The sequence below is a fragment of the Salmo trutta genome, chromosome 12 (genome assembly GCF_901001165.1).
Source record: "Salmo trutta chromosome 12, fSalTru1.1, whole genome shotgun sequence".
Classification (NCBI taxonomy): Eukaryota; Metazoa; Chordata; class Actinopteri; order Salmoniformes; family Salmonidae; genus Salmo; species Salmo trutta.
The window spans coordinates 93021807-93045577 of NC_042968.1; the positions used below are offsets into that span (position 1 = coordinate 93021807).

General features: G+C 38.6%; 1 protein-coding gene across 1 annotated transcript in view; it reads left to right on the forward strand.

Moving 5' to 3' along the window:
• ltn1 (listerin E3 ubiquitin protein ligase 1) overlaps nucleotides 1–23771 on the forward strand; it is a 100061-nt gene that overhangs the window by 19479 nt on the left and 56811 nt on the right. Inside the window, exons 14-17 of the mRNA XM_029766749.1 lie at nucleotides 9809–9902; nucleotides 11221–11446; nucleotides 16009–16080; nucleotides 20072–20239. Coding sequence (XP_029622609.1) covers nucleotides 9809–9902; nucleotides 11221–11446; nucleotides 16009–16080; nucleotides 20072–20239 — 560 coding nt within the window. The remainder of the gene's footprint in view (nucleotides 1–9808; nucleotides 9903–11220; nucleotides 11447–16008; nucleotides 16081–20071; nucleotides 20240–23771) is intronic.

Sequence of the window (23771 nt, forward strand, 5' to 3'; positions counted from 1 at the left end):
TATATTACAGGAGAGACACCAGTTATCTGGTAGAGATGGTGTTCAGTTCTATATTATATTATATTATTTTACAGGAGAGACACCAGTTATCTGGTAGAGATGGTGTTCAGTTCTATATTATATTATATTACAGGAGAGACACCAGTTATCTGGTAGAGATGGTGTTCAGTTCTATATTATATTATATTACAGGAGAGACACCAGTTACCTGGTGGAGATGGTGTTCAGTTCTATATTATATTATATTATATTACAGGAGAGACACCAGTTATCTGGTAGAGATGGTGTTCAGTTCTATATTATATTATATTATATTACAGGAGAGACACCAGTTATCTGGTAGAGATGGTGTTCAGTTCTATATTATATTATATTATTTTACAGGAGAGACACCAGTTATCTGGTAGAGATGGTGTTCAGTTCTATATTATATTATATTACAGGAGAGACACCAGTTATCTGGTAGAGATGGTGTTCAGTTCTATATTATATTATATTATATTACAGGAGAGACACCAGTTATCTGGTAGAGATGGTGTTCAGTTCTATATTATATTATATTATATTATTTTACAGGAGAGACACCAGTTATCTGGTAGAGATGGTGTTCAGTTCTATATTATATTATATTATATTACAGGAGAGACACCAGTTATCTGGTAGAGATGGTGTTCAGTTCTACATTATATTATATTATATTACAGGAGAGACACCAGTTATCTGGTAGAGATGGTGTTCAGTTCTATATTATATTATATTACAGGAGAGACACCAGTTATCTGGTAGAGATGGTGTTCAGTTCTATATTATATTATAGGAGAGACACCAGTTATCTGGTAGAGATGGTGTTCAGTTCTATATTATATTATATTACAGGAGAGACACCAGTTATCTGGTAGAGATGGTGTTCAGTTCTATATTATATTATATTACAGGAGAGACACCAGTTATCTGGTGGAGATGGTGTTCAGTTCTATATTATATTATATTATATTATATTATATTACAGGAGAGACACCAGTTATCTGGTAGAGATGGTGTTCAGTTCTATATTATATTATATTATATTATATTACAGGAGAGACACCAGTTATCTGGTAGAGATGGTGTTCAGTTCTATATTATATTATATTACAGGAGAGACACCAGTTTTCTGGTAGAGATGGTGTTCAGTTCTATATTATATTATATTACAGGAGAGACACCAGTTATCTGGTAGAGATGGTGTTCAGTTCTATATTATATTATATTATATTACAGGAGAGACACCAGTTATCTGGTAGAGATGGTGTTCAGTTCTATATTATATTATATTATATTACAGGAGAGACACCAGTTATCTGGTGGAGATGGTGTTCAGTTCTATATTATATTATATTACAGGAGAGACACCAGTTATCTGGTAGAGATGGTGTTCAGTTCTATATTATATTATATTACAGGAGAGACACCAGTTATCTGGTAGAGATGGTGTTCAGTTCTATATTATATTATTTTACAGGAGAGACACCAGTTACCTGGTAGAGATGGTGTTCAGTTCTATATTATATTATATTATATTATATTACAGGAGAGACACAGTTATCTGGTAGAGATGGTGTTCAGTTCTATATTATATTATATTATATTATATTACAGGAGAGACACCAGTTATCTGGTAGAGATGGTGTTCAGTTCTATATTATATTATATTACAGGAGAGACACCAGTTATCTGGTAGAGATGGTGTTCAGTTCTATATTATATTATATTATATACAGGAGAGACACCAGTTACCTGGTAGAGATGGTGTTCAGTTCTATATTATATTATATTATAGGAGAGACACCAGTTATCTGGTAGAGATGGTGTTCAGTTCTATATTATATTATATTACAGGAGAGACACCAGTTATCTGGTAGAGATGGTGTTCAGTTCTATATTATATTATATTATATTACAGGAGAGACACCAGTTATCTGGTAGAGATGGTGTTCAGTTCTATATTATATTATATTACAGGAGAGACACCAGTTATCTGGTAGAGATGGTGTTCAGTTCTATATTATATTACAGGAGAGACACCAGTTATCTGGTAGAGATGGTGTTCAGTTCTATATTATATTATATTATATTACAGGAGAGACACCAGTTACCTGGTAGAGATGGTGTTCAGTTCTATATTATATTATATTATATTACAGGAGAGACACCAGTTATCTGGTAGAGATGGTGTTCAGTTCTATATTATATTATATTATATTACAGGAGAGACACCAGTTACCTGGTAGAGATGGTGTTCAGTTCTATATTATATTATTATATTACAGGAGAGACACCAGTTACCTGGTAGAGATGGTGTTCAGTTCTATATTATATTATATTATATTACAGGAGAGACACCAGTTACCTGGTAGAGATGGTGTTCAGTTCTATATTATATTATATTATAGGAGAGAGACCAGTTATCTGGTAGAGATGGTGTTCAGTTCTATATTATATTATATTATATTATATTACAGGAGAGACACCAGTTATCTGGTAGAGATGGTGTTCAGTTCTATATTATATTATATTATATTACAGGAGAGACACCAGTTATCTGGTAGAGATGGTGTTCAGTTCTATATTATATTATATATATTACAGGAGAGACACCAGTTATCTGGTAGAGATGGTGTTCAGTTCTATATTATATTATATTATATTACAGGAGAGACACCAGTTATCTGGTAGAGATGGTGTTCAGTTCTATATTATATTATATTACAGGAGAGACACCAGTTATCTGGTAGAGATGGTGTTCAGTTCTATATTATATTATATTACAGGAGAGACACCAGTTATCTGGTAGAGATGGTGTTCAGTTCTATATTATATATTATATTATATTACAGGAGAGACACCAGTTATCTGGTAGAGATGGTGTTCAGTTCTATATTATATTATATATATTATATTATATTACAGGAGAGACACCAGTTATCTGGTAGAGATGGTGTTCAGTTCATATTATATTATATTATTTATATTACAGGAGAGACACCAGTTATCTGGTAGAGATGGTGTTCAGTTCTATATTATATTATATTACAGGAGAGACACCAGTTATCTGGTAGAGATGGTGTTCAGTTCTATATTATATTATATTACAGGAGAGACACCAGTTATCTGGTAGAGATGGTGTTCAGTTCTATATTATATTATATTATATTATATTACAGGAGAGACACCAGTTATCTGGTAGAGATGGTGTTCAGTTCTATATTATATTATATTATATTATATTATATTACAGGAGAGACACCAGTTATCTGGTAGAGATGGTGTTCAGTTCTATATTATATATTATATTATATATACAGGAGAGACACCAGTTATCTGGTAGAGATGGTGTTCAGTTCTATATTATATTATATTACAGGAGAGACACCAGTTACCTGGTAGAGATGGTGTTCAGTTCTATATATATATTATATTACAGGAGAGACACCAGTTATCTGGTAGAGATGGTGTTCAGTTTCTATATTATATTATATTATATTACAGGAGAGACACCAGTTATCTGGTAGAGATGGTGTTCAGTTCTATATTATATTATATTACAGGAGAGACACCAGTTACCTGGTAGAGATGGTGTTCAGTTCTATATTATATTATTATATTACAGGAGAGACACCAGTTATCTGGTAGAGATGGTGTTCAGTTCTATATTATATTATATTATATTACAGGAGAGACACCAGTTATCTGGTAGAGATGGTGTTCAGTTCTATATTATATTATATTACAGGAGAGACACCAGTTATCTGGTAGAGATGGTGTTCAGTTCTATATTATATTATATTATATTACAGGAGAGACACCAGTTATCTGGTAGAGATGGTGTTCAGTTCTATATTATATATTATTATTTACAGGAGAGACACCAGTTATCTGGTAGAGATGGTGTTCAGTTCTATATTATATTATATTATTTTACAGGAGAGACACCAGTTATCTGGTAGAGATGGTGTTCAGTTCTATATTATATTATATTATTTTACAGGAGAGACACCAGTTATCTGGTAGAGATGGTGTTCAGTTCTATATTATATTAGAGGAGAGACACCAGTTATCTGGTAGAGATGGTGTTCAGTTCTATATTATATTATATTATATTACAGGAGAGACACCAGTTATCTGGTAGAGATGGTGTTCAGTTCTACATTATATTATATTATATTACAGGAGAGACACCAGTTATCTGGTAGAGATGGTGTTCAGTTCTATATTATATTATATTACAGGAGAGACACCAGTTATCTGGTAGAGATGGTGTTCAGTTCTATATTATATTATATTATATTACAGGAGAGACACCAGTTACCTGGTAGAGATGGTGTTCAGTTCTATATTATATTATATTATAGGAGAGACACCAGTTATCTGGTAGAGATGGTGTTCAGTTCTATATTATATTATATTACAGGAGAGACACCAGTTATCTGGTAGAGATGGTGTTCAGTTCTATATTATATTATATTATATTATATTACAGGAGAGACACCAGTTATCTGGTAGAGATGGTGTTCAGTTCTATATTATATTATATTACAGGAGAGACACCAGTTATCTGGTAGAGATGGTGTTCAGTTCTATATTATATTACAGGAGAGACACCAGTTATCTGGTAGAGATGGTGTTCAGTTCTATATTATATTATATTATATTACAGGAGAGACACCAGTTACCTGGTAGAGATGGTGTTCAGTTCTATATTATATTATATTACAGGAGAGACACCAGTTATCTGGTAGAGATGGTGTTCAGTTCTATATTATATCATATTATATTACAGGAGAGACACCAGTTACCTGGTAGAGATGGTGTTCAGTTCTATATTATATTATATTATATTACAGGAGAGACACCAGTTACCTGGTAGAGATGGTGTTCAGTTCTATATTATATTATATTATATTACAGGAGAGACACCAGTTACCTGGTAGAGATGGTGTTCAGTTCTATATTATATTATATTATAGGAGAGACACCAGTTATCTGGTAGAGATGGTGTTCAGTTCTATATTATATTACAGGAGAGACACCAGTTATCTGGTAGAGATGGTGTTCAGTTCTATATTATATTATATTATATTATATTACAGGAGAGACACCAGTTATCTGGTAGAGATGGTGTTCAGTTCTATATTATATTATATTACAGGAGAGACACCAGTTATCTGGTAGAGATGGTGTTCAGTTCTATATTATATTATATTACAGGAGAGACACCAGTTACCTGGTAGAGATGGTGTTCAGTTCTATATTATATTATATTACAGGAGAGACACCAGTTACCTGGTAGAGATGGTGTTCAGTTCTATATTATATTATATTATATTATATTACAGGAGAGACACCAGTTATCTGGTAGAGATGGTGTTCAGTTCTATATAATATATATATTATATTACAGGAGAGACACCAGTTATCTGGTAGAGATGGTGTTCAGTTCTATATTATATTATATTATATTATATTACAGGAGAGACACCAGTTATCTGGTAGAGATGGTGTTCAGTTCTATATTATATTATATTATATTACAGGAGAGACACCAGTTACCTGGTAGAGATGGTGTTCAGTTCTATATTATATTATATTATATTACAGGAGAGACACCAGTTATCTGGTAGAGATGGTGTTCAGTTCTATATTATATTATATTACAGGAGAGACACCAGTTATCTGGTAGAGATGGTGTTCAGTTCTATATTATATTATATTACAGGAGAGACACCAGTTATCTGGTAGAGATGGTGTTCAGTTCTATATTATATTATATTATATTATATTACAGGAGAGACACAGTTATCTGGTAGAGATGGTGTTCAGTTCTATATTATATTATATTATATTACAGGAGAGACACCAGTTATCTGGTAGAGATGGTGTTCAGTTCTATATTATATTATATTATATTATATTACAGGAGAGACACCAGTTATCTGGTAGAGATGGTGTTCAGTTCTATATTATATTATATTACAGGAGAGACACCAGTTATCTGGTAGAGATGGTGTTCAGTTCTATATTATATTATATTATATTATATTATATTACAGGAGAGACACCAGTTATCTGGTAGAGATGGTGTTCAGTTCTATATTATATTATATTACAGGAGAGACACCAGTTACCTGGTAGAGATGGTGTTCAGTTCTATATTATATTATATTATATTATATTACAGGAGAGACACCAGTTATCTGGTAGAGATGGTGTTCAGTTCTATATTATATTATATTATATTATATTACAGGAGAGACACCAGTTATCTGGTAGAGATGGTGTTCAGTTCTATATTATATTATATTATATTACAGGAGAGACACCAGTTACCTGGTAGAGATGGTGTTCAGTTCTATATTATATTATATTATATTACAGGAGAGACACCAGTTATCTGGTAGAGATGGTGTTCAGTTCTATATTATATTATATTACTGGAGAGACACCAGTTATCTGGTAGAGATGGTGTTCAGTTCTATATTATATTATATTATATTACAGGAGAGACACCAGTTACCTGGTAGAGATGGTGTTCAGTTCTATATTATATTATATTATATTACAGGAGAGACACCAGTTATCTGGTAGAGATGGTGTTCAGTTCTATATTATATTATATTATATTACTGGAGAGACACCAGTTATCTGGTAGAGATGGTGTTCAGTTCTATATTATATTATATTACAGGAGAGACACCAGTTATCTGGTAGAGATGGTGTTCAGTTCTATATTATATTATATTATATTACAGGAGAGACACCAGTTATCTGGTAGAGATGGTGTTCAGTTCTATATTATATTATATTATATTACAGGAGAGACACCAGTTACCTGGTAGAGATGGTGTTCAGTTCTATATTATATTATAGGAGAGACACCAGTTATCTGGTAGAGATGGTGTTCAGTTCTATATTATATTATATTATATTATATTACAGGAGAGACACCAGTTATCTGGTAGAGATGGTGTTCAGTTCTATATTATATTATATTATATTACAGGAGAGACACCAGTTATCTGGTAGAGATGGTGTTCAGTTCTATATTATATTATATTACAGGAGAGACACCAGTTATCTGGTAGAGATGGTGTTCAGTTCTATATTATATTATATTATATTACAGGAGAGACACCAGTTATCTGGTAGAGATGGTGTTCAGTTCTATATTATATTATATTACAGGAGAGACACCAGTTATCTGGTAGAGATGGTGTTCAGTTCTATATTATATTATATTACAGGAGAGACACCAGTTATCTGGTAGAGATGGTGTTCAGTTCTATATTATATTATATTACAGGAGAGACACCAGTTATCTGGTGGAGATGGTGTTCAGTTCTATATATTATATTATATTATATTACAGGAGAGACACCAGTTACCTGGTAAAGATGGTGTTCAGTTCTATATTATATTATATTACAGGAGAGACACCAGTTATCTGGTAGAGATGGTGTTCAGTTCTATATTATATTATATTATATTATATTACAGGAGAGACACCAGTTATCTGGTAGAGATGGTGTTCAGTTCTATATTATATTATATTATATTATATTACAGGAGAGACACCAGTTATCTGGTAGAGATGGTGTTCAGTTCTATATTATATTATATTACAGGAGAGACACCAGTTATCTGGTAGAGATGGTGTTCAGTTCTATATTATATTATATTACAGGAGAGACACCAGTTATCTGGTAGAGATGGTGTTCAGTTCTATATTATATTATATTACAGGAGAGACACCAGTTACCTGGTAGAGATGGTGTTCAGTTCTATATTATATTATATTATATTATATTACAGGAGAGACACCAGTTATCTGGTAGAGATGGTGTTCAGTTCTATATTATATTATATTATATTACAGGAGAGACACCAGTTATCTGGTAGAGATGGTGTTCAGTTCTATATTATATTATATTATATTACAGGAGAGACACCAGTTACCTGGTAGAGATGGTGTTCAGTTCTATATTATATTATATTATATTACAGGAGAGACACCAGTTATCTGGTAGAGATGGTGTTCAGTTCTATATTATATTATATTATATTACAGGAGAGACACCAGTTATCTGGTAGAGATGGTGTTCAGTTCTATATTATATTATATTACAGGAGAGACACCAGTTATCTGGTAGAGATGGTGTTCAGTTCTATATTATATTATATTATATTACAGGAGAGACACCAGTTATCTGGTAGAGATGGTGTTCAGTTCTATATTATATTATATTACAGGAGAGACACCAGTTATCTGGTAGAGATGGTGTTCAGTTCTATATTATATTATATTACAGGAGAGACACCAGTTATCTGGTAGAGATGGTGTTCAGTTCTATATTATATTATATTACAGGAGAGACACCAGTTATCTGGTGGAGATGGTGTTCAGTTCTATATATTATATTATATTATATTACAGGAGAGACACCAGTTACCTGGTAAAGATGGTGTTCAGTTCTATATTATATTATATTACAGGAGAGACACCAGTTATCTGGTAGAGATGGTGTTCAGTTCTATATTATATTATATTATATTACAGGAGAGACACCAGTTATCTGGTAGAGATGGTGTTCAGTTCTATATTATATTATATTATTTTACAGGAGAGACACCAGTTATCTGGTAGAGATGGTGTTCAGTTCTATATTATATTATATTATTTTACAGGAGAGACACCAGTTATCTGGTAGAGATGGTGTTCAGTTCTATATTATATTACAGGAGAGACACCAGTTATCTGGTAGAGATGGTGTTCAGTTCTATATTATATTATATTATATTACAGGAGAGACACCAGTTATCTGGTAGAGATGGTGTTCAGTTCTATATTATATTATATTATATTACAGGAGAGACACCAGTTATCTGGTAGAAATGGTGTTCAGTTCTATATTATATTACAGGAGAGACACCAGTTATCTGGTAGAGATGGTGTTCAGTTCTATATTATATTATATTATATTATATTACAGGAGAGACACCAGTTATCTGGTAGAGATGGTGTTCAGTTCTATATTATATTACAGGAGAGACACCAGTTATCTGGTAGAGATGGTGTTCAGTTCTATATTATATTACAGGAGAGACACCAGTTATCTGGTAGAGATGGTGTTCAGTTCTATATTATATTATATTATATTACAGGAGAGACACCAGTTATCTGGTAGAGATGGTGTTCAGTTCTATATTATATTATATTACAGGAGAGACACCAGTTATCTGGTAGAGATGGTGTTCAGTTCTATATTATATTATATTACAGGAGAGACACCAGTTATCAGGTAGAGATGGTGTTCAGTTCTATATTATATTATATTATATTACAGGAGAGACACCAGTTATCTGGTAGAGATGGTGTTCAGTTCTATATTATATTATATTATATTATATTACAGGAGAGACACCAGTTACCTGGTAGAGATGGTGTTCAGTTCTATATTATATTATATTACAGGAGAGACACCAGTTATCTGGTAGAGATGGTGTTCAGTTCTATATTATATTATATTACAGGAGAGACACCATTTATCTGGTAGAGATGGTGTTCTATATTATATTATATTACAGGAGAGACACCAGTTACCTGGTAAAGATGGTGTTCAGTTGTATATTATATTATATTACAGGAGAGACACCAGTTATCTGGTAGAGATGGTGTTCAGTTCTATATTATATTATATTATATTACAGGAGAGACACCAGTTACCTGGTAGAGATGGTGTTCAGTTCTATATTATATTATATTATATTACAGGAGAGACACCAGTTACCTGGTAGAGATGGTGTTCAGTTCTCTACGCTGTTGCAGTCCACAGGAGACCACACGCATCCTCAACCATATCACCACGGTAATGTCAACTCTAACTATCATCGCTGTAACTCTGTCAACTCTAACTGCCAATTCCCTGACTCTTAGCTCTGTAGCTGCCAATTTCTTAGCTCTGTAGCTGCCAATTCCCTAACTCTTAGCTCTGTAACTGCCAATTCCCTAACTCTTAGCTCTGTAGCTGCCAATTCCCTAACTCTTAGCTCTGTAGCTGCCAATTCCCTCACTCTTAGCTCTGTAACTGCCAATTCCCTGACTCTTAGCTCTGTAGCTGCCAATTCCCTGACTCTTAGCTCTGTAGCTGCCAATTCCCTGACTCTTAGCTCTGTAGCTGCCAATTCCCTGACTCTTAGCTCTGTAACTGCCAATTCCCTGACTCTTAGCTCTGTAGCTGCCAATTCCCTGACTCTTAGCTCTGTAACTGCCAATTTCCTAACTCTTAGCTCTGTAGCTGCCAATTCCCTGACTCTTAGCTCTGTAGCTGCCAATTTCTTAGCTATGTAACTGCCAATTCCCTAACTCTTAGCTCTGTAGCTGCCAATTCCCTAACTCTTAGCTCTGTAGCTGCCAATTCCCTAACTCTTAGCTCTGTAGCTGCCAATTCCCTGACTCTTAGCTCTGTAGCTGCCAATTTCTTAGCTCTGTAGCTGCCAATTCCCTAACTCTTAGCTCTGTAGCTGCCAATTCCCTAACTCTTAGCTCTGTAGCTGCCAATTCCCTAACTCTTAGCTCTGTAGCTGCCAATTCCCTGTCTCTTAGCTCTGTAGCTGCCAATTCCCTGACTCTTAGCTCTGTAGCTGCCAATTCCCTAACTCTTAGCTCTGTAGCTGCCAATTCCCTAACTCTTAGCTCTGTAGCTGCCAATTCCCTGACTCTAAGCTCTGTAGCTGCCAATTCCCTGACTCTTAGGTCTGTAGCTGCCAATTTCTTAGCTCTGTAGCTGCCAATTCCCTAACTCTTAGCTCTGTAGCTGCCAATTCCCTGACTCTTAGCTCTGTAGCTGCCAATTCCCTGACTCTTAGCTCTGTAGCTGCCAATTCCCTGACTCTTAGCTCTGTAGCTGCCAATTTCTTAGCTCTGTAGCTGCCAATTCCCTAACTCTTAGCTCTGTAGCTGCCAATTCCCTAACTCTTAGCTCTGTAGCTGCCAATTCCCTAACTCTTAGCTCTGTAGCTGCCAATTCCCTCACTCTTATCTCTGTAGCTGCCAATTCCCTCACTCTTAGCTCTGTAGCTGCCAATTCCCTAACTCTTACCTCTGTAGCTGCCAATTCCCTAACTCTTAACTATGTAGCTGCCAATTCGTCACTCTCAATGCCTTATTCTCTGTCTCACCTACAGATGGATCTGAAATGGGGAGTTCTTCTCCAGATCATACAAAAGGCGTGTGCGGACCCTGTATCTCTGCAGGCGTGTGGTGATTGGTTTAAGGGCTCCGTGCTCGGTGAGCGGCTGCTGGGGTTGGCTGAGGAGCTGTGTGAGGCGGGACTAAAAGGCTCCGGCTCCGCCCCTAATAGGGACAGCTGGGCTCTGATCAGCCTAGCGCTGTCTCAGCATCATAATAATGGTGAGAATACACACACACACACACACTAATTAGCCTAGCGCTGTCTTAGCATCACAATAATGGTGAACACACACTAGGGATGTGCACGGTTATTCAAATGTCGAATTGGACATTACTATTCCAATACAGAGTATTTTGTGTTAGTATTTATTTCTGCGAGGAAAGACATTTTTTTTTTTTTATAGGCCTATTTTAACACTAAAAAGGCTTTCTCTAAAATGTAGTTGCGAGCAGCAATGAACGGGGTTCAGGTGATGATGGAAAGGACACAAGATCAGATGGATAACAACGGAAGCGCTCTTATCATGTAGGAACTATATTCCTTTACGTGCAGTCAGTGAAAGCATTACCTTGTTTATCTTTTAATACCACAAGGATGACGCAAGTGAAGCTTGGTCTAGTGTTGTAGGTTGGTTATCTTGGAATTCAGCAGGTAATCATTCTTAAAGTCATTACTTTAATGTATTGAGTTTATATACCAATTCTGGGGTCAATTTTCCTGAATAAAAGATCCACTTTTTCACTACAACCACAATATGTGATTTTATACAGGTATACTAATCAGGGTTTGGAACCATAAATATTTTCCAATCTTTTTGTTCTAAACAGAACCACAATTGTTTTCTGTTTTTCGTTCCACTGTTCCGACCAGGAAAAGAAAGTTCTGAACCGGTTCGAACCCCCCAAACTACTGGTTTATATAGTTCCTTTCTTTTCGTTTTCTGACTTGTGAAATGAAATTTATTATAATTTTTTTATTTATTTTTTACATTTAGCTCATTCAGTTGCTCAACTAATCAACGCGCATAGAGCTGGCAAGTTAGTTGTTTACATGCGTGACGGACAGACAAGTGTAGCCTATAGCACGAGATGCGACTGAAGTTTTTGCGGGTGTAGAGAGAGCGAGAGTGTTGAGGAGGAGGCCTTGAAGCGCCGGGCATCTTATGACATGCATTATATGAATTAGGTCCACAGATATACCTAGGTTAGAGCGGCTTCTATGGGCGAACTTTGAATGTCCTTTGAGCTAGCTAACAACCTTGTGTGTGCAGAGCGGCACCAGAATTAAAAACAAGTTTTACCTTTTTGTAGTTAAATAAATCCAACGTGAAACATGATAACTAATAGTATCCTTAACTACCATTTTAAAGGAGTTAATCCTTTCTTTAGCTAATAAAAACGAAACTGACTTTGTCTTTTAATCAAGCATCAATGTAACATCAGTACAGTCAGTAGCCTATGCTTCAGAAGGGGGTAGGGGCGGGTAGTCTAAACGTGCACTGGCAAAGATTTTCAGCTTGCAAGCAGACACTGGAATACGTTTCTGAGTGACACAATGAGGGCTTTGTAGAGGCACTTTGTTGCGTTTTTTTGGGGGGGGGTGCATCTAGTGGTGTAGCGTGGCCGACTTTGAATGCAGCAACTGATCATTCTTAAATTCATTGTGTATCTGGACTCAATCTGATTCATGGTTCATGAATAATATAAGAATATTCTTTAAATATTTTTTTGCTTTAGCGTTATGTACTAACGTGCATCTGTAAGTACAGAGCGGCCGTATTTGAATGCAGCATCAATAATTTCTCAACCATTGAAGACTGATGTAAAAACAAATACCAAATCTGGAGTGAATCTGACATTATGGTTCATGAGGTGAAGATGATTGCAGATGGTTTTGAGCATTAGTGTTACGTTATTAATAATTTGCTTGTTTTTTTAATTTTGCAATGTTTTCCAAATTCAGTGTGGTTTATCTTAGGGACGTCCATGATAGCGAAGATACGTTTCTAGTTGATAGGCCACTGTGGAGTGGATTTACAGTGATTTTAAATTTAAAATGTAAAATCTGTTTTTTGATTTGTCAATAACTCAGCCATATTTTTTATCAATTCCTTAGCTTTTCTCAAACTAAGTTAAGACGTGTACCATGGTCCTGCATTCCAAATTTGGTAATTTGGTCCACTGGTCCATTTTTTTTTTATTAGCAAATTTCTGCTTATTGGCGTATGTTATAGTGTGGCCATCTTTGAATGCATCAGTGTTATTTTCACAAACTCTAGGGACTATTCTGTTGACTCCAAAGACCAAATTTAAAGTGAATCTGACTTTTAGTCCATGAGAAGATTTTTTTTCAATGATAATTTTAAGCGTTAGTGTTACCAGTCAAAAAAGTTAATTGTTAAGTTTCCTTATTTTTTAAGATATCAATGCCAAACTTAACATGGTTCATCGTGATAATGTCTTTGATGAACCCAATAAGTTAAATGTTGATAGGCCGTTGTAAAGTGGATTTACAAAGATTTTAAATGGACACGTAAAATCTGATTCCTTGATTTATCAATAACTCAGCCATCTATTAAAAAACAACTCACTTAGCTTTTCTAAAACTAAGTTAAGAGATGTACCATGTACCATGGGCCTACATTTCTAATTAGTGTTATTTAGACGTAAGTGTCATGACAAATTTTTCTACGGTTTTCAAAAAATTCCAAGATGAAGAAAAATCTATCCTGACAGACCTTATGGGTCAAATTTGTTCAGCTGGAGGAAAGACGTGTACATACAAAGTCTCAAGGTCAAACGGGGCAGTATATATGAGGGTCTGTGAGACTGCTTATAGCAGCGTCACCTATAGGCCAATTGGTGCAATTTTTTGGGTACCAAGTTACTCAAGTCCTCTTCTGTCTGTGTGCCAAATATATATATATTTTTTAAACATACCAATCTATGCTTGAGTTATTTATAGTGCTGAGAGATTACCCAACTTTAAAAAAAAATATATATTTTATTATTATTAAAGAACTAATCGACCAACATCTGTTCAATTACTTGAATTCCATATAGTTTGGAGCCCAACGCGCCATTTTTCTAGAGAGAAATCAAATCTTTCACGAGAGAAATAAGAGAAATCAAGTCAAGAACTATGTGGGATGCTGGGCTGAAGGGCGTTGTAGTTTTATTTAAGCAAATTCAACCTAGTTCCTATAGCGTCATGGTTGCACCATTACCACTCAAACGACTCGCAGAAGATCTGCCCCATTTTACTGGTGCAACATTTTTATCCTCCTAAAGCGTCTCGTATTTTACTTTCATAAACCACGTCGTGGGCTGTTCTAAAACTATTACCGGGTCGTTAACCGTTTGTTTACACTTTGTTCAGTCATGTTACCTCATTGGCTAGCTAGCTAACAACCTGCTAACTTGACCAGTATATCCAAATATTCTGGGGCATAGAAAGAAAAGTGTGGATGGCGTTCCATCTTGAGAAACAACTGAACAAATGAAAAATGAAACAGCACAGCAAGTTAGTGAAAGAAATAGGTTTTGATTATGTTTTACTGGTAATGGGGACATGCGTAAATGCCAACAAAATTGTGTGTGTGTGTGTGTGTGTGTGTGTGTGTGTGTGTGTGTGTGTGTGTGTGTGTGTGTGTGTGTGTGTGTGTGTGTGTGTGTGTGTGTGAGACCTTTATTTAACTAGGCAAGTCAGTTAAGAACAAATTCTTATTTACAATGACGGCCCGGATGACGCTGGGCCAATTGTGCGCCGCCCTATGGGACTCCCAATCACGGCCGGCTGTGATACAGCCTGGATTCGAACCAGAGACTGTAGTGATGCCTCTTGCGCTGAGATGCAGTGCCTTAGACCGCTGCGTCCGTGTGTGTGTGTGTTAACTACTTAACTGTACTAGAATGCTTAAAAGGCTGCTAAAATTTTAAATATCGGGTATCGGGTTTTTTGGCAAGGAAAATAATCGGATATTGGTATCGAACAAAAATGTAATATCGGTGCATCACTAAAGAAAAGGACAGCTTCTTCAGGAGATCAATGATCACAGCAATGAATGAATGACAGATCTTTTTGCATGTCATCATCACAACCTAATATGTATTTTTACGAGACGGTGTGAAATTTTCAATGTATCTCAATAGAGAAAAAAAAATGGTGCTTTTACACAATTGTAGAAACCGAATATTTTGTCATTTCAATGACAGGTATACATATTAACATCTCTGATCTTTTATAATTAACTAACGTGTCAGTGTTACATATCAGTTTATTAGCGTACATTGTGTCCTTCAAAAGTAGCTAGAATTCCACGTAGGCCCAATGTAGGCTGTATCTCAATCAATAAATACAAAAAAAATGTAATGCGGTGCTCCTAAATGTAATGCGGTGCTCCTAAATGTAATGCGGTGCTCCTAAATGTAATGCGGTGCTCCTAAATGTAATTGACATTTTAGTCATTTAGCAGACGCTCTTTAGCATACATTTCATACATTTTTTTTCTCCGTACTGGTCTCCCGTGGGAATCGAACCCACAACCCTGGCGTTGCAAACACCATGCTCTACCAACTGAGCCACACGGGACCATAATGTGGTGCTCCTAACTTTTTCAAGTTAGGTGCATATGTATGTATATATGTATATGTACATATCTTTTACACTGTATTGCCTTAGGCGGCCCCGGGGGGACAAAAAAACATTTTGGGTGACTCCTTGAACTTCCAATGCTGGGGAAAAAACCTGATTATCCCCCCCATTCTGTCTTTCTCCCCAGAGCCCCTGATAGGAGCTGTGTACGTGGAGAAGATGATAGCCAAACTCCATGCCACCCTGTCGGCGGCTAAAGGTCTGTATGTCTCAATACGTTCTCTTCATCCAGGAGTACTGCGCTGTGGCTTGACCCTGTGCTCCTCTCAACTGTGTATGTTAAGGGGTGTAACGGTTCATCAAACCCACCGTTGGGTTGGGTTCGGTACAGCAGGGAAATTTAAATGCCGTTTATAACGTTCAATATTTCACATTGTTCCTGACCGTTGTCTGTTGTGACGTCATTCTCAATGTTCCTGGACGTTTTCTATTTGGCAGAATTGTTATGTTTCCACTCTGGTGCTGCGTTTGTAACCGTGTGGGAGGTGGGAATTTACCAGTTGTGAAGTTGTAAATACCAGTTGGATGCATTCATGTGATTTGAACTCGTTGAGAAATGCCGTTTTCTCTAATGGTGAACAATCTGTGTCAACCATAAACTAAAAGTAAAGTTATCATGCCTGTAAACAAATGATAGTTCAAAAACTACATTAATAGATTGCAACTCCCTGTTGGCGGGGCTCCCTGCCTGTGCCATTAAACCCCTACAACTCATCCAGAACGCCGCAGCCCGTCTGGTGTTCAACCTTCCCAAGTTCTCTCACGTCACCCCGCTCCTCCGCTCTCTCCACTGGCTTCCAGTTGAAGCTCGCATCTGCTACAAGACCATGGTGTTTGCCTACGGAGCTGTGAGGGGAACGGCACCTCCGTACCTTCAGGCTCTGATCAGGCCCTACACCCAAACAAGGGCACTGCGTTCATCCACCTCTGGCCTGCTGGCCCCCCTACCTCTGAGGAAGCACAGTTCCCGCTCAGCCCAGTCAAAACTGTTCGCTGCTCTGGCACCCCAATGGTGGAACAAGCTCCCTCACGACTCCAGGACAGCGGAGTCAATCACCACCTTCCGGAGACACCTGAAACCCCACCTCTTTAAGGAATACCTGGGATAGGATTAAGTAATCCTTCTAACCCCCCCCCCTTAAAAGATTTAGATGTACTATTGTAAAGTGGTTGTTCCACTGGATATCATAAGGTGAATGCACCAATTTGTAAGTCGCTCTGGATAAGAGCGTCTGCTAAATGACGTAAATGTAAATGTTTTATATATTTAAAAAAAAAATGTTGTTGCATTGAACTGCTGTTATAGAGGTCAGAGGTCACCATGTGGGAGAAGTGGGTGTTTAGGACGATAGTCAGTTTCCCACTACTGTTTACCAGTTGGAGCGGCCTTTCAAATGAATTCTTCCCAGTTGTATGTGGTAACTTCCCACTGCTTGCTAAAGTACCAGATGCACACTTGTGACTCTCAAGGGACTGTATTTGTAGTACGGGACATTTCCCACTCCGGGGGGGTAATGTAATGGGCCGTTTCCCACTCCGGGGGGGTAATGTAATGGGCCGTTTCCCACTCCGGGGGGTAATGTAATGGGCCGTTTCCCACTCCGGGGGGTAATGTAATGGGCCGTTTCCCACTCCGGGGGGTAATTGTAATGGGCCGTTTCCCACTCCGGGGGGTATTGTAATGGGCCGTTTCCCACTCCGGGGGGTAATTGTAATGGGCCGTTTCCCACTCCGGGGGGTAATTGTAATGGGCCGTTTCCCACTCCGTGGGGTAATGTAATGGGCAACACATGGTGCATTGGAAAACAAGCAGAATACATACACTATCTAGCCAAAAGTATGTGGACACCCCTTTTAAATTAGTGGATTTGGCTATTTCAGCCACACCCGTTGCTGACAGGTGTATAAAATTGAGCACACAGCCATGGAATCTCCATAGACAAACATTGGCAGTAGAATGGCCTCACTGAAGAGCTCAGTGACTTTCAACGTGGTACTGTCATAGGATGCCACCTTTCCAACAAGTCAGTTTGTCAAATTTCTGCCCTGCTAGAGCTGCCCCCGGGTCAACTGTAAGTGCTGTTATTGTGAAGTGGAAATGTCTTGGAGCAACACCGGCTCAGCCGCGAAGTGGTAGGCCACACAAGCTCACAGAATGGGACCTCTGAGTGTTGTAGCAACTAAAAATCGTCTGTCCTAGGTTGCAGCACTCACTACAGAGTTCCAAACTGCCTCTGGAAGCAACGTCAGCACAATAACTTTTTGTGCGTTTCCATGGCCGAGAAGCCGCACAAAGCCTAAAATCATGCACAATGCCAAGCGTCGGCTGGAGTGGTGTAAAGCTCGCCACCATTGGACTCTGGAGCAGTGGTTTGGCGAATGCCAGGAGAACGCTACCTGCCCCAATGCATAGTGCCAACTGTAAAGTTTGGTGGAGGAGGAATAATGGTCTGGGGCTGTTTTTCATGGTTCAGGCCCCTTCGTTCCAGTGAAGGGAAATTTTAACACTACAGCATACAATGACATTCTAGATGATTCTGTGCTTCCAACTTTGTGGCAACAGTTTGGGGAAGGCCCTTTCCTGTTTCAGCATGACAATGCCCACGTGCACAAAGCGAGGTCCGTACAGAAATGGTTTGTCAAGATCGGTGTGGAAGAACTTGACTGGCCTGCACAGAGCCCTGACCTCAACCCCATCGAACAACTTTGGGATGAATTGTAACGCTGACTGCGAGCCAGGGCCTAATTGCCCAACATCACCTCACCTCACTAATACTCTTGTGGCTGAGTGGAAGCAAGTCCCTGCAGCATTGTTCCAACATCTAGTGCAAAGCCTTCCCAGGAGAGTGGAGGCTGTTATAGGGGACCAACTCCATATTAATGGCCATTTTAGAATGAGATGTTTGACAAAAATGTGTCCATATACTTTTGGACATGTAGTGTATTTCCGTTGTTTGCTTTAACGAATGGACAATAAACATGTCCAGTATTGAATTGTGTATTAAAGTATTATAACATATTATATTCCATTGTATTGTAGATTATTATATTAGTATTGTATATCAACAGTATTCCATTGTATTGTAGTAGTATTGTACACTTAGGTAGGTATACCATCCCGTTCATCAAAATGGATCGCTCCTACAGATAGTGAGTTACGTAGCCGTGGCTTGCTAAATAAAGCAGGCAGACAGGCATCAAGACATTCAGTTACTGTTCAGTTGAACGTTAGAATGTGCAAAACGAGTGACCTAAGAGACTTTGAGCGTCGGTATGATCGTCGGTGTCAGGCGCACGCGTTTCCAGTGTCTCAGAAAACGGCCGGCGTCCTGGGTTTTTCAAGCACGACAGTATCAAGGGTTTTCCCCGAAAAAAAATGGCTCGACAAACATCCAGTCAGCGGCAGTCCTGTGGGCGAAAACAACAGCTTGTTGATGAGAGGTCCAAGGACAAGGGAAAGAATCTTGCAAGCCAATCGGCGGGCCACAAACAGACAAATAACAGCGCGGAACAACAGCGGTGTGCAGAACGGCATCTCGGAACGCGCCACTCGTTGGTCCTCATCACGGATTGGCTACTACAGCAGATGACCACACCGGGTTCCACTCCTATCAGCTAAAAACAAGAAGTGGCTCCAGTGGGCACGCCATCACCAAAACTGGACAATTTGAGGAGTGGATAAACATCGCCTGGTCCGACAAATCCTGGTTCCTGTTACGTCATGCTGATTAGGCGTAAGGAGCATGAGTCCATGGCCCCATCCTGTCTGTTGTCAACGGTACAGGCTGGAGGTGGTGGTGTAATGATGTGGGGAATGTTTTTCTGGCACACGTTATGTTCCTTGATACCAATTGAGCAACTTTTCCATGCCCGAAGAATTCAGGTTGTTCTGGAGGCAAAGAGGTGGGGGTCTGACCCGTTACTAGATGGGTGTACCTAATAAATTGGCCACTGAGTATATCAACATTATTGTATTTTAATAGTTCTGTATTATATTGCAGTAATATTGTATATCAACATGTATTGTAATAGTTCTGTATTATATTGCAGTAATATTGTATATCAACATTATTGTATTTTAATAGTTCTGTATTATATTGCAGTAATATTGTATATCAACATGTATTGTAATAGTTCTGTATTATATTGCAGTAATATTGTATATCAACATGTATTGTATTGTATTGCAGGTCTGTCTGAGAGGGGTAATCTGGAGCCACTGGTGTGTTTCATCTGTGATGTGGCCTCTACGTTCTTCACCTCCGTAACACACTGCCTCCTACTGGCCTCCGCTGAGGAGCTGCTGCTCACTGTCTTCACACTCACCGCACAGGACCAGACACACACACACCTGTCAGGTAAGACACACGCGCACACACACACACACACACACCTGTCAGGTAAGACACACGCTCACACACACACACACACGGGACCAGACACACACACACCTGTCAGGTAAGACACACGCGCACACACACACACGGGACCAGACACACACACACACACACACATACACACACACACACACACACACACACACACACACACACACACACACAGAGGACCAGACACAGAGTGTTTTCCATTAGCGTTTCAACTATATAAATTTAACTAGGCTTCTTTTCATTTAAAAGCCTTCTCCCGCTAGAATGAACGATATGCATCTTCTAGCGATCTATTGATAGGACAGCTGCCTGTCAGTCATAAAGCCAGCGATGACAGGGAAGCTCACTCTGCTCTCTGACCCACCTCCCGGTACTGTTTGTGTGGCTGTGATTGGTTGCGGTCGAATTTCATTACATGGAACAGGGGGAGAGAGGGCATGCTCATGTATTTGCACGTCCCATCGACGAGTCTAAATCCACTTATTTTCTGTCACATTAATTTATTTTCTTTTGCGTGTTTCACATAGGTTTCCTTGAAAACCAAATATTTCCTAGGTTTCATTTCCTAGGATGTCGGGGCTTGCCAGACAGTGACGCAAAAGTCAGGGACTCTCGTCTTGTCAGTCAGTCTGGCTTACTGAATCGCATCGCTGAGAGAGCCATTTATTTGGCTCGATAAATTGCGTAGGTTCCTGGTAGACCTAGGCTTTTTGTTTATTATCTGCAGATCAATGATGAAAACATTTTAATGAAGATGGTGAATCATCACTGCAGGAACATTAGGTAGTGGAGAGACTCATTCTGGTCCAAATATGATCGTTAGGGCCCTCGAGTAATCCAGGCGTTAAAAGGGAATTCAACAATATAAACAAAATGCGTTGTCCTTAGTTGGAATCAATTAAATGCATTTAACATTTTATAAGTTTATCATGAGACATAAACAGAATGCATAAAAACTGGGAATAACTAAACTGAATTTTGGTAAGAAAACGGAATCAGGCAAAATATATAGGGCGCTACCTATAGATAATTTTAAATTAAGTTAGAGATATCATTCTTAAGAGTGATTTAACCTTTAATAACATTTTCAAGATAAAGTAGGTTTGTTACTTAATTTTTCTGTTTTAATAAAATACACTGCTCAAAATAATAAAGGGAACACTTAAACAACACAATGTAACTCCAAGTCAATCACACTTCTGTGAAATCAAACTGTCCACTTAGGAAGCAACACTGATTGACAATAAATTTCACATGCTGTTGTGCAAATGGAATAGACAACAGGTGGAAATTATAGGCAATTAACAAGACACCCCCAATAAAGGAGTGGTTCTGCAGGTGGGGACCACAGACCACTTCTCAGTTCCTATGCTTCCTGGCTGATGTTTTGGTCACTTTTGAATGCTGGCGGTGCTTTCACTCTAGTGGTAGCATGAGACGGAGTCTACAACCCACACAAGTGGCTCAGGTAGTGCAGCTCATCCAGGATGGCACATCAATGCGAGCTGTGGCAAGAAGGTTTGCTGTGTCTGTCAGCGTAGTGTCCAGAGCATGGAGGCGCTACCAGGAGACAGGCCAGTACATCAGGAGACGTGGAGGAGGCCGTAGGAGGGCAACAACCCAGCAGCAGGACCGCTACCTCCGCCTTTGTGCAAGGAGGAGCAGGAGAAGCACTGCCAGAGCCCTGCAAAATGACCTCCAGCATGCCACAAATGTGCATGTGTCTGCTCAAAAGGTCAGAAACAGACTCCATGAGGGTGGTATGAGGGCCCGACGTCCACAGGTGGGGGTTGTGCTTACAGCCCAACACCGTGCAGGACGTTTGGCATTTGCCAGAGAACACCAAGATTGGCAAATTCGCCACTGGCGCCCTGTGCTCTTCACAGATGAAAGCAGGTTCACACTGAGCACATGTGACAGACGTGACAGAGTCTGGAGACGCCGTGGAGAACGTTCTGCTGCCTGCAACATCCTCCAGCATGACCGGTTTGGCGGTGGGTCAGTCATGGTGTGGGGTGGCATTTCTTTGGGGGGCCGCACAGCCCTCCATGTGCTTGCCAGAGGTAGCCTGACTGCCGTTAGGTACCGAGATGAGATCCTCAGACCCCTTGTGAGAACATATGCTGGTGCAGTTGGCCCTGGGTTCCTCCTAATGCAAGACAATGCTAGACCTCATGTGGCTGGAGTGTGTCAGCAGTTCCTGCAAGAGGAAGGCATTGACGCTATGGACTGGCCTGCCCGTTCCCCAGACCTGAATCCAATTGAGCACATCTGGGACATCATGTCTCGCTCCATCCACCAACACCACGTTGCACCACAGACTGTCCAGGAGTTGGCGGATGCTTTAGTCCAGGTCTGGGAGGAGATCCCTCAGGAGACCATCCGCCACCTCATCAGGAGCATGCCCAGGCATTGTAGGGAGGTCATACAGGCACGTGGAGGCCACACACACTACTGAGCCTCATTTTGACTTGTTTTAAGGACATTACATCAAAGTTGGATCAGCCTGTAGTGTGGTTTTCCACTTTAATTTTCAGTGTGACTCCAAATCCAAACCTCCATGGGTTGATAAATTGGATTTCCATTGATTATTTTTGTGTGATTTTGTTGTCAGCACATTCAACTATGTAAAGAAAAAAGTATTTAATAAGATTATTTATTTCATTCAGATCTAGGATGTGTTGTTTAAGTGTTCCCTTTATTTTTTTGAGCAGTATATATAATTTGAAGAACAAACATTCTGACTATTCATAACTTTCTGTAAAACTGGAAATATGACTTTAATCTCAAGAGAAGATGGTTAAATATATATATTTTTTTAAAGCTTTAAAAGTCCTGATCTCATAGACCTAGACAAAGTCTAACAATACACTGAATTCATATATTTAAATTTAAGTCGTAGCCATATCTCTATACACAATACCACAGCTAATGTTTCTAATCTGGCAGCTAAACTCGATAAAGTATTAAATCATTTTGTTGTGTATTTGATGGAATCAAGGCATTAGAATGTACCAGAGGCCACCAACGTAGAGCTCCTTCTTTGAAACATTTAGAACAACAATGACGGTCAGCCTGTACAGACGGCCCATCCAACTACACCTAAACTATACCGAAACTAATTTCACACATTAATAAGACTTTGCCTATAGACAACGTTAAAATTGACAATAGTCTGATGATTGATTTTAATATTATCAGTTGTCAAATTGTACATGAAGAGATGGGCGCATCTTGTCATTGACAGATGCAGGGAAAGGAGCATCGCTTTATCAAATCCTCCTTCAGAGTCACATGCAGGGGTAAAACATTTATATACATCTATATAGAATCAGAAATATCCTATTCTACCGTTTCTATGACACTTTGTCAAATAACTCTTTAAATTCAAGAGGTGCAGCTCTATTTCCAAATGTAAAATATTTCTAAGAGTATCTGCTCTGTCCATGCACTCCAGGCTGCATTGCTCTGGCTGGCTACTAAGCAAAGACTAGTAACATAA